Below are 11,779 nucleotides of genomic sequence, written 5' to 3'. Positions count from 1 at the left end.
CGTGTGCTCTTCCGATCTTTAATATTAATTCTCTATCTATTTTTATTAATATTATTTCTCTATCTATTTAGTATATTACTTGAAAATTTATAATTAATCCCCGAATAAATTAGTCAGAAATAGAGACGCGATTTTTATCAAACTCTAACTTAATTGAACGATAAATAGAGAATATTAATAATTAATTCTCTATCTATTATAATAATTTTTCTCAAAAAATTTTCTGTTGTTCAACATATATGGAACAAAAATTAGATTAAGGACAACAAATTATATAGTTAGAAATTTTACAATAAATATAATTCTGTGAATTCTACCGGTTGAATTAATCGCCGATGATAAATAAATCGAAATAGACAGCCGCAAAGTCTATACAGATATAAGGTTTGAATCCTCACTAAGTGAAAGCACACCGGATAAGAAAACATATTACTCGTTGAGAAAATTTGTGACGACGTAGTTCAGACAGCATTTACAAAACATAGATGGCACCTCGCATAGGAGGCTCCAATTATCGTGGAGAAATTTCTCCCTGATCGGCTGATCGGACTGACGGAAAACATGGAGGTTATGAGTTATCACGACGTGGAAATCGTTTGGGGGAAAGAATTCGCAGTATTCGGATCGCGTTATACCAATTTAAACAGATTTAAGAAATGTGTTGGAGGATGACAAACACATAGAAAAATCCAATGCTGAGCAAATAATTTATTAATCGTCTCCTCTAGTCTCATAAATAGTAAAATGCAATAACGAAATTTGAACGAATTCAACGCGAGGAATATTTATATTTAAAAATAAGGAGGAAGCGTTAATCAGAGAAACACGATTATCGAAAATAGAAATCACGGAAGATATAAAGAAGAGAAAAAAAGTCACGAAAATTTATATCGAAAAAAAGATAACGCTAATTTCTCTTTTCTTGATAAACGTTATCAGCATTAATGGCTGTGTTGTGGCATTAGATAGTAGACTCGATAAACTTCGACGAAGAACGTGAAGATCTGTACTGCTGGATGCCTGGACTTGCAAAACGCTGAGATAGACGGCCTAGACTTCTGGGCCACCTTAGGAAGTTCAGAAACGTCAAAATCGTGGTACTCAGATCCATCAAGAATCTGATATCCAATTAAAAAGAACAACGTGAACTTGATTTATTATCGACATGGCAACTGGCGATGACAGACGTGTCGCTCTAATAACAGGTATCACCGGCCAGGTAAGCATTCTATCTTTTAATAAATTTGATTTCCAGCTGATCTCGATGCTGTCAAAAAACGTGTTGACCCGAAATGTGTAATGTTCAATGTAAAGTGCGCGCGCGCGCGCACACACACTGTAGCGTTAAATTTTAATGAGGATAATATCGATTTAAATTACCAAGATGTTATTCTAGTTATATCTATATATATTCTACTAGCTTTGAGGCAACAGAGAGGTTTACACTGTCCTCAGTCTTTTGTCGCTGTTACAGGATGGCTCTTACTTGGCAGAATTCTTACTGGAGAAGGGATACGATGTGCACGGTATCATCAGGCGGGCCAGCTCATTTAACACCGGACGTATCCAGCATCTTTACGAGGATCCAAAATGTCATCGGCAAGGCAAAATGAAACTGCATTACGGTGACATGACAGACTCCAGTAGTCTAATCAAGATCATTAGCGCGATACAGCCGACAGAGATTTATAATCTCGCGGCGCAAAGTCATGTTATGGTTAGTGTCAAATGTGTGAAGTATTTACGTTAAACTGAAAATTTATTTATGTGCGGTATGATTATATATATATGCGTTCTTTTACGTGTTGCGACAGGTAAGCTTTGAAGTAAGCGAATATACCGCGGAAGTAGATGCGGTAGGAACGATAAGAATATTGGACGCGATACGCACGTGCGGCTTAGAGAAGTCTGTAAAATTTTATCAAGCGTCGACGTCCGAACTTTACGGCAAAGTACTGGAAGTTCCGCAGAATGAAAAAACACCATTTTACCCACGCTCTCCATACGGTAATTGAGAGAAAGAGATGCCCCTTTGCGTTAAATTACATTAAGCTTTTATATCTATATTAAATAATCTTATATATATTTTTTTGCGAATTTTAGCTTGCGCAAAGTTATACAGCTTCTGGATCGTCGTGAATTACAGGGAAGCGTATAACATGTTTGCGTGCAATGGCATATTGTTCAATCACGAAAGCCCGCGGAGAGGAGAGACTTTTGTCACGAGAAAGGTGACGAGGTCTATAGCGAAAATACACTTGGGTCTGCAGGATGTGCTCGAATTAGGGAATTTAGACGCAAAGCGAGATTGGGGCCATGCGAAAGATTACGTGGAAGTGAGTGATTTTATGTCTATTTTTAGTCGTGAAATTCATGACTTAAATAAATTAATTACATACTCCAAATGGTGTCCTATAATCTATCGCATGTAATGTGCACAGGCGATGTGGTTGATGCTCCAACAAACGCAGGCGGACGATTATGTCATAGCGACGGGGGAAACGCACAGCGTGAGGGAATTTGTAGAAATAGCATTCCAATATGTAGGTCGTACAATTAAATGGCAAGGCGAGGGTCTGAATGAGACGGGGCAGGACGCACAAACCGGTCAAGTATTGGTTCGCATAAATCCGAAATACTTCCGTCCAACCGAAGTGGTAAGACACATCTTGCAAACTACGGGAATTGAAAGATGAATTTTATATCATACAATTTTTAATATTTAATTTCTCTTTTTCTATTTTTCGACAGGATGTGCTTCTAGGTGATGCATCGAAAGCAAGAAACAAATTTGGATGGAAACCAACAGTTACGTTTAAGGTAATTTATTTATCTGAAAAATTCAAGTAATCCTCAAAGATATAATACCGTCTCTAAATATCATGTATAATCGATATATTGCAGGAGCTCGTGAAAGACATGATGGACTCTGACTTGGAATTAATGTCAAAAAATCCAAACGCTTAACAGCGTTACGCATGATGCAAAACGCATTTATCATTTTGTTTATGTATGAAACGACAGTATTTAAAAGTTTATTTACTTTATAAATGTTATATAAATATTTTAAAAATGTTTTCCTGCAACTCCTTGGAGTGAATAAGATTTTTACTAAATAACGTAATACCTTATCATTAGTTCTCGCGAGAAGGTTGTTGAAATGTCTAATAATCGTAAGGTGAAACATCTAAGAACATATTGAACTATCAGTAATTATTAGAAAGAGAGAAAAAAGAGGCAGTAGCAGCAGCTATGATTTTATATTCAAATAAAGCAATGAAATATGACCTTTTTTTATTCTAATAAAGACGTGCATATAAAAAATTATGTGTTATAATATTAATATTTTTATGTAATATTTAAGTTTCATCAATTAAAAATTTAATTGCAAATATTTAACAATCGTTTATGAATTATCTAATCTGCAATTGATTATAATTGCATCCTAACTGATTTTATCGCTACTGCTCGGACTTCCTCTGTTTTTTTGGAATTAAATCCCAACCCTACTTTAACATCTCCCGCTCACTTCCCCCTTCTTATTCGATATATACGTACGTTGGATATGTATGTATACCTGACTTTAGTCCGAAGTACATTGCATGTATAATGCATCCATATACGTTACGTCATCGCGTTGTGAGTGATTGAAGTTAATTTTTATGAACTCTATAATTGTAGTACACCGTCCCGAAACTCGATTCCGTATCTCGTGTCTTCCCATCGGTCGCATTTAAGATAGGATAACGAGTACACTCGACCTCGAGGCTCGACGTCTCGACTCATTCGATCTCTTTCCTTCCCCTCCCTCCTCGCGCCGCTCTCTATCCCCTCCGCTCCTCTGCGTCGCTGCCTGTTCTCCATCTCTCTCCCGCTCCCTCTACCCCGATCGCGAGATTGTAAACAATTCGAACCCTCGCGTGGAGAGGAAGGCTCGTCGGGAGAGTCGGGAAGGATGCGACTGACGACGTGGGCCGACGGGAGATACGCGCTCTGCCTGCTGATCCTGCACATAAGACTGACGAACTCGCGGACGTCCTGGCGACTGAACGCCGCCGACAGGGTCGTGAAGACGACCGACTTCGTGAGCGCGGTCGAGGACGATCCGATCTTCGACATCCTCGCGGGCAGCGTGGTCACCAGCGGCAACGGCCAGGTCTGGAGCAGGACCGCGACGTCCGAGAAGCACGAGAAGGTGCAGATTTATTGTCAGGAGTGCAAGGGTTTCGCCAGCCAGGAGAGGTGAGGAGCCCCGGGGGAGGAGGGGTCTGTATTTGTAATTGTCTCGTGCCATTAGGTTATAAAATTACATGCTTGTGCTCTCGGTTTTCTTCTTTTTTTTCCTTTCGGTTCCTCCTTTCTTTCTCTACGCCGCATTATGATACTTCGATTGATACGAAGCGTAGTAGCACATTGGACACTTTCGTAACGCTAATAAATAACGTAAGGTCTAGCAAGCTATTTCTTGATTATTTAAGTAGGAAAGCCAGAATCTTCAGTCTCTCTCTGTTTTTTTTTGTCCATTACATAGTCCACACCTGCATGCGTACGTTTCTTTTTCTCTTTGTGTTTCTATCGTACGTACACAAGTAAGACACAATTTATGTGACGTAATTTTCTTTTTCTTTCTGTAGTTAGCGTTTTGTGTGTGGCTTGCTGTTCATTCAGTGTTAAAACAGCCCTAACTTTGGTCCCCCCCTCCTTGGCAGACGACTCTCGTCGTACGTGTTGAAGGAGGACACGCAGAACATCAGCGAGTCCTTCCCACTGTCCTCCTCCTCGCAAGTGTCCTCGAACGAGCAAGCGACGTGCGCCACCGGTCAGCAATGCGACAACATAATATTGGACTGCGGCAAGCCGGTCAACTTCACTTACTACGACAATCTGATCGGCGTGGCTAACAGGAACAAGCATCCGCTGGTACCGGAGCCCAATGTGGCGCTTATGTTCAAGAAGAACGGCGGCAAAACCGTCGACGTCGACATTGACCTGCTGGAGAAACGCTTGAAAAAAGCGAAGCGAGAGGTATCCACTTCAAAACATAGCTGTTAATGCTGTAAATACCAGCGAAAAAAAAAACACGCACGTAACTAGACACCGTGAAATTGCCAAAGATTTCAGTGTTTTCACTTTCCTAGAATAAATATAAACTGCTATTTTCTCATACATTTTTTTTATATACATATTATAGAATACAACGAAAGTTTTGTATAGTATAACTCTTCTAATTTCTCTCTAAATGAATTTCCATTCTAGAAACCGAAATCTGTCCAGCTGTATAATCAGATAGGAAATTTCTGGCGTATAAAGGGCGACGCGCAAAGATCGATCGAGTGCTTTCGCAGAGCGCTCGCTGTGTCACCACACAATGCGGAAGTGCTCTTGAATTTGGCCAGAGTATTGCTGGTGCAACATTATTTAGATGATGCAACGTACTTAGCCAGGCGATCCTTAGAGTTGCAACCACCAGATCGCAATGCGTGGGAGCAATATCTTACACTCGGACAAATATTCAAGGTATAGGGACAATTTCCTAGCTATATAAAATGCTTTCATTGAAATTTTCAACATCTGGAGATTCTTAAGATAAACACAAGATATTTCATAGATATAATTATTTCCACAATACATTTTATAAATTATAATAAGGATTTAACAATTCTCTTTCCTCCGGTGATGTAATTTCAACGAACAGTTAAAGAAAATGTGTGAATGATAGTAATAATTATCCAATCTGAATTTTCAAAAAGTATGCGAGTATAAAATTTAATATTAGACGCACTTTCATTTTGCAGGCATATGGACATTTTCAAGAGGCAGCTGTACACCTGCGTCACGCGCTGGAATTAAAACCGGATCTCTCCGATGCTGCCGATGCATTAAAAGAGGTCGAGTCACTGCCGCTCGCAAGTATACACGTGTATACGTTGCTGATCATCGTCGGTTTGGTACGTAAACTAATGGAACGATACATATTTTTTGAATAAGTTTTTTATCTAAGCGTTTGTAGGAAGACAGGCGTTTTTTTTCCTTTGTTTTTTTTTCCGTGGACATCCAGCAAGCGGAAATTGTCACTGATATGATGACCTGTTATCGTAGGTGCTCGGCGTGCTCTTCGTAGTGCTAACCAGTGTAGAATGTGACGAGGATTCGACTCTAGTCAATGGGCAGCTTCAGCGTCCGGTACAACGACATTTCAGTCGTGCTATGGCTATGCGCAGCTTGCGGCTTAACGTTGCACGCAATAAACGCTGTTGATGATGCTGAGGATAATCATAATGACTCATTATTGACAAATCGGTCGTTCGTACATATGATAGAATAAAATCATTCTCATGCCATAAACGACGATTATCTCCCTGCAAAAAGTATTATTTATAACATGATTCGCAATAATTCTTGGGATGCATTAACTGTTTATTATATATCTCCGGAGAAAAATATATGAGGAAATATACAAGAAGATTCTCATCACTCCTTTATTCAGACCGAATCCAAGATTGTTGTCAAACATATTTCGAAATTAGATTCTTAACTTCCATCCAATATTTATTTTTATCTTTTCAACGTGTTTACAGAAAATAAAAAATATGGAATGTCATATATATATATATATGTATATATATATGTATATATATATATATATACAGGATTACAATTCTCTTTTAGTTGCTATCACATATATAATATATATATATATATATAATACGGTACATTGTAACAATTTCATCAATTACCATATACATGAAACTAGAATAGATACAAGTGATATATATATACTTTTAATTTGCTTTCCATATATCACTTTGTAATACGATTATGTTTGTAAGTGATATATTAGTACCTGATTGGAGCTGAAGATTAGCTTTAACGTACAGGATGTCCCAAGAAAAACATGAAATAACAGCAGAATTCTTTTTTTTTTATTCTTTATAATAACATTGATAAATAATTATGATTTTGGAAAGATACGAAGCTGTACACACAAAGAACTTTTGCAATAAGTGAAGGAGTTTCTCTCTATCATTTACTCTGAAAATTTGTTTTAGTGAAATAAAAAATTTTGTTGACGCGCACGCGAAGTCATTTGAATATTCGCATAAATATTATTTATTGGAACTGCAAATGTTTGTTCAAATTGTTGATAATTCTTAAGGAAATTAAAAATTATTTCTGAAATAAAAATTAATATCTGACTTTTACTCGTATTGTTCGTAATAATGAATGATTTGATCTTAGGTGTTTTAAGTATTATAATACCTATCTCTCTGTAACAAAATTTTCATTAACATCAACAAATCTACCGATCATACTAGAGTTCTTTAAAAATAATATTTTTATTACACGCATCTCTCTTAACGTTCAACATTAAACATTACTCTTTGATTCGGTGCTAACATATATGTATAACAACTTATTTTCCGCTGTCACTTCGCACTTCTTTGAGACAGTTCCTATAAATAAAGAGAAATAATATATGTAATATGAAATTGCATCTAAACATTCATTCAACAAGATTCACACTAACAATATGTTCAACAAGGTTATTCTACATTTTACATTAAAATTTAGCACGGGGTAATGTAAATAACATTGTACAATTTATGTTCTAATTAACGAGATGGTATAGAAGATTCTACCTTTCACTGGAGAGACAATTGTTTCTCGTTACGTCGCGAATTTTTTTTTACACATACTCCTCAGACAAGTGTTTAAAACATTTCCAGTATAACATCCTTTCAATAACTTATACATAATGCTTATGAGATATGTAGATGTAAAATAATAGTTTACGAATACTACCGTCAAAGATTTGAAAGAGAAGTAAAGCTTAATTCGATAAACATAAGTTATAATATCTATTTTTGTTGCTTATTGAATGGAAAAGTTTAATTATATCTTATAAGATCTAATAGGAATTTACAAAATTCGAGATGTAGTTTCTTCATCGTTTTTAGTTTTCTCACGACTGGGATAAAACGTATTTGAAAAAATGTAAAAATACTTCTTTTGTAATATCGTCGAATATTCTCCTTGAGGCAAGAATTTTTCAACACATGCGAGACGAAAAACGAAGTAGCTTAGAGATAAAAAAAATAATGAATTTAAAATATACTACTACTTTGCTGCTGTTTTTCTCAAAACCTAGCTTGGCTCAAAATTTATTTAAAATAGAATGAACAACTTTATGGACACTCAATGTATGAGGGAATTAGGCCTTATCTTGACAATAGGCCTTGTAGTATTTACATGTTGCAAGCTAACGGTCGAGGCCAAATACTATATTGTTATTATATATTGGATATGTAACGTGTTATATACCTTCTTGAATAATCGGTGAACAAATATTTGCAACAGAAAAAATACTGGAAAAAGAACAAGTTAGTATTGAAAAAATAAAATAAAATATATCATTCGATTCTGCTATAAAATTTATAATCTATCGAAACGTCAGTAATTGATAAAGATTATCACTTCATACATAAATGATATCAATTTTCGCAAATTTTATTGATGATACATTCATACCTTGCAAAATTCTGAAATATAAACAGTCATAATTTATAGATACAAAAAAGTTTAATTGTAAAAAGATAACAAAAGCGTCCTTAGGAAATTTGAGGTTTTCTTAGGATTGAATACTGCTTCTTGACAGTATTAATTAATATAATAACGAATAAATAAGATGTATATTGAACATGATCTAACAAAAAAAACAGCATTCGACTCACCGGTATTTTGCAACCATACAAAGTTCAATTTCTGAAACAAATTATATAAAGCACTTATAATTACTAATAAAGGACTTTGTTGCAAAATTTGCAGATATACAAGAATGTATTCATTCTTAACGTCTTTTTGTGTGCAAATAAAAAACTGTTAAAATCATTATTCGAATGCTAAAAAGAATGTTTTTGTTTATGTATGTATAATCAGACTGAAATCATCCAATATATCACGTTTGGACAAGTTGAAAACCGCGATGGATAAATCGAATGTTACACCGTGCCTCTGTAAGTACTAAATACACATATTATATATTAACTATTGCGATTTGCCTCGAATTTGCCTCTAATTTATTGGACTAGTTTGTACAAGGCACTAAATGCATCTGATATATATCGACATTTACACATACAAAAAATTATGCTATCTCCAAATACATTGAATGTCCAAAAGCAATTGAGGTGAATTTTCGCGAATGGTATTTATAAGTACAATACTATTATATAGAGTGCTGGAAAATCGTACAACAATCGAGAAGAGGGAAATTTAAAGTATAAAAAAAATTAACATAAATTATTTCGCAAGATAAAATTTTTTTTCGGAAAATAACAAATCATACCTCTGAAAGTAAATTTTAATTAATAGTTTGATTCTCATTTCTAAAAACATTTTTCTTAGACAAGTTTGATATAAAAGTTTTTTTCCTAAGACTTCCTGTTTCACACTAAAAAAAAAATATCACCCTCTCACGAATGTTGCTATAATTTTCATTGCACACTACACAGTATTGGAAAATATACATCAGACTCTCCATTATTCATAGACATCCTTTCAATAGTCACCTTAAAATCTCTAGCTTAATACGTCTATCATGTCATATGTGTGTATAATCAATTATTTCATTTACTTTAATATACAAGAGTGACTTCAGCATAAATGGTCAAATTTCAGATATTCTGTTCATTTAGAAAAAAAAAGGTTATTAGCACAGATTGAAAACACTTTCTTATTTTATATTATCTTTTTTTGCTCAAATGGCCATTTCTATTTGTCCTCTATTGTTTTTATCGAGTAAAAATTCGTATTAACTTTCTTTTTGATTTATATAAAACCTTTCCTTGCCATAGCTATAGAAAAACAAGATATAAATTTATATAGACATGCACATCGGTTTAATACTGTATGACAACATATAAATAAACTATCAGTCTGTTCAGGCATTGGAAAATTAAGATAATTAAGATGTTTATTAACATCAAAAATTTTCAATGATTTCAGTGATCTATATGATGTCGATTCGAGATCGTTACTGCATAACTTCAACTTTTAGCAATCCTCAAGATGAGTGAAACATTTCTAAAGCTTGACCATTAATTTCAAAATCACTAACATACTAAAGTAAATATCTATGTATAATATTATATACATATATTTTAAAAGTTAGAATTGCACCCAACTGGCATTGGCCACTGTGGGTGCAGGTGCTGGTGCTGGTGCGGATGCTGGCGCCGACGCTGATGCCGATGCCGACTGTGAAGCACTGGCGAACTCGCCCCACTCTGAACTCGTGCCATCTGGATTTTGACTCTGTGGTGGCTTGTGCGCCGGTGAGGAAGTAGGGGTCTTCGCTGGTGGTGGAGCAATCTTGACACCACCTGGAGGAGGCGGTAGACCCACGGCTGGATTGGTACGTTGTCTGGACTTGGACGCAACCTCGCTGCCATCCTTTTTCTAAATAATGAATATGTGAAAAAGTCGTTTTAAGATTGGACTATGCTCCAGGAAGACAATTTTTTGTCGAGATCCTTAATGTTAAGAGAATCTGACTCTATATATTAAATTATATCACTTTAAAAAGATCTAAACAGGTGGTTAATAGAAGTGAAAGCCAGACTATTACCGAAAAATCATTCAAAGTTGGGAGAAATAATTATTTGATACAGATATGCAGTTGGTAATATTTTCTTCTCTTCCACACTTTTCTTTTAATTATTTTAGAATATTTTCTTAATCTTAATTTAAAGAAACATCGATCTTTTAAATTTGAACAAGAAACAGATATGAAGTATTTGACGAAAAAACTCTTACGGTAATCTTCATATTAATCTTGATAGTTTCGCCTTCCTTAAATCTGAGATCCAACTCCTGTTTTGGCTTCTCCTTCTCCTTCTCGATCTGCTCCCGATTCTTCAACCACTTAAAGTGATCCTGAAGAGCAACATTCAGATCAAAGCTATCAGACCTGTCTAAGAAGCCGACACCTATGAACGCTGACCGTCCGTTGTCGTCCTGGATCCTCAGGACGAAGTATCTGGACGAGTCGGTGACCGGCTCCACCGCTATCCCGGGGTACTGCTCGATCGGACACTTGGCGAACAGCTCGCCCGTGATCTTGTCCTCCAGCTTTATCGTGATGCTGTCGCCCTGCGACACCAATCTCATGCGCCCGGTCCAGGAGGGCTCCTGCAGGTTCCAATCGGCCGCCCTGGTGACAGATCGCGGATCGTGAAGAGACCGTGACGCGCGTTTTTTTCGGGAAACGAGAATAACGCGTACCGTCGATCCGCTTTACTGCGCTAGCTTTACATTTACTCGAGCGGACTCGTGACTACTACGGTCGTCCCTACGTGAAACCACGGATCCGTCCGTGGTTGATAACATATTGAACGGCCCCCGCGGAAACGTCACGTCGAAGAGGCGTCTCGCGCTTACCGATAACCCCTGTTGGTCGACCTTGGTGGGATTTTGAAGACGAACACCTCGGACTTCACCAGGAGGACGCTCTCGTACGTCTCCATCGCGCACCCTGCCGACGACGAAATTCACGGGAGATGGGCGAAGGAACGTTCACGACGACGACGACGGGAAGTGCGGCCCTCCTCGCAAGCAAGGCTGCTGTGTGTGTGTTTGAAGGTTCGTTCGTTTGCGCTCTCACTCCTGACAAATGTCCGCTCCGCGATCAGCCGTGATTTGATAACTCTATCTCGAGTCACGCCTCCTGCCCCCTTTCCCGGTTCCCCCCTAACGCAGCGCCGTTCCCCCCNCCCCTCTC

General features: G+C 37.0%; 3 protein-coding genes across 3 annotated transcripts; 2 read left to right on the top strand and 1 right to left on the bottom strand.

Annotated features, from left to right (window-relative positions):
• Nucleotides 1–526: 526 nt before the first annotated feature.
• LOC105449397 (GDP-mannose 4,6 dehydratase) lies at nucleotides 527–3,291 on the top strand. The gene is made up of 7 exons (XM_011688608.1): nucleotides 527–1,219; nucleotides 1,475–1,717; nucleotides 1,815–2,007; nucleotides 2,104–2,336; nucleotides 2,442–2,657; nucleotides 2,752–2,820; nucleotides 2,905–3,291. Exons 1-7 carry the CDS (start codon nucleotides 1,166–1,168, stop codon nucleotides 2,965–2,967), a joined length of 1,071 nt encoding a protein of 356 aa, XP_011686910.1. The 5' UTR covers nucleotides 527–1,165; the 3' UTR covers nucleotides 2,968–3,291.
• Nucleotides 3,292–3,537: 246 nt separating this feature from the next.
• Nucleotides 3,538–6,463, top strand: LOC105449395 (tetratricopeptide repeat protein 17-like). Its single transcript, XM_011688607.1, has 5 exons — nucleotides 3,538–4,242; nucleotides 4,710–5,025; nucleotides 5,257–5,517; nucleotides 5,796–5,948; nucleotides 6,100–6,463. Exons 1-5 carry the CDS (start codon nucleotides 3,956–3,958, stop codon nucleotides 6,256–6,258), a joined length of 1,176 nt encoding a protein of 391 aa, XP_011686909.1. The 5' UTR covers nucleotides 3,538–3,955; the 3' UTR covers nucleotides 6,259–6,463.
• A 495-nt stretch (nucleotides 6,464–6,958) lies between these two features.
• On the bottom strand, nucleotides 6,959–11,709 carry LOC105449394 (NECAP-like protein CG9132). Its single transcript, XM_011688606.1, has 3 exons — nucleotides 11,440–11,709; nucleotides 10,816–11,212; nucleotides 6,959–10,458 (listed from the first exon to the last, which is right to left on the bottom strand). Exons 1-3 carry the CDS (start codon nucleotides 11,523–11,525, stop codon nucleotides 10,168–10,170), a joined length of 774 nt encoding a protein of 257 aa, XP_011686908.1. The 5' UTR covers nucleotides 11,526–11,709; the 3' UTR covers nucleotides 6,959–10,167.
• Nucleotides 11,710–11,779: the final 70 nt, after the last annotated feature.

The sequence above is a fragment of the Wasmannia auropunctata genome, unplaced genomic scaffold (assembly GCF_000956235.1).
Source record: "Wasmannia auropunctata unplaced genomic scaffold, wasmannia.A_1.0 LD336076.1, whole genome shotgun sequence".
Lineage (NCBI taxonomy): Eukaryota > Metazoa > Arthropoda > Insecta > Hymenoptera > Formicidae > Wasmannia > Wasmannia auropunctata.
Note: the sequence above shows the minus strand (reverse complement) of the source record. Positions and strands in the feature narration are given on the sequence as shown.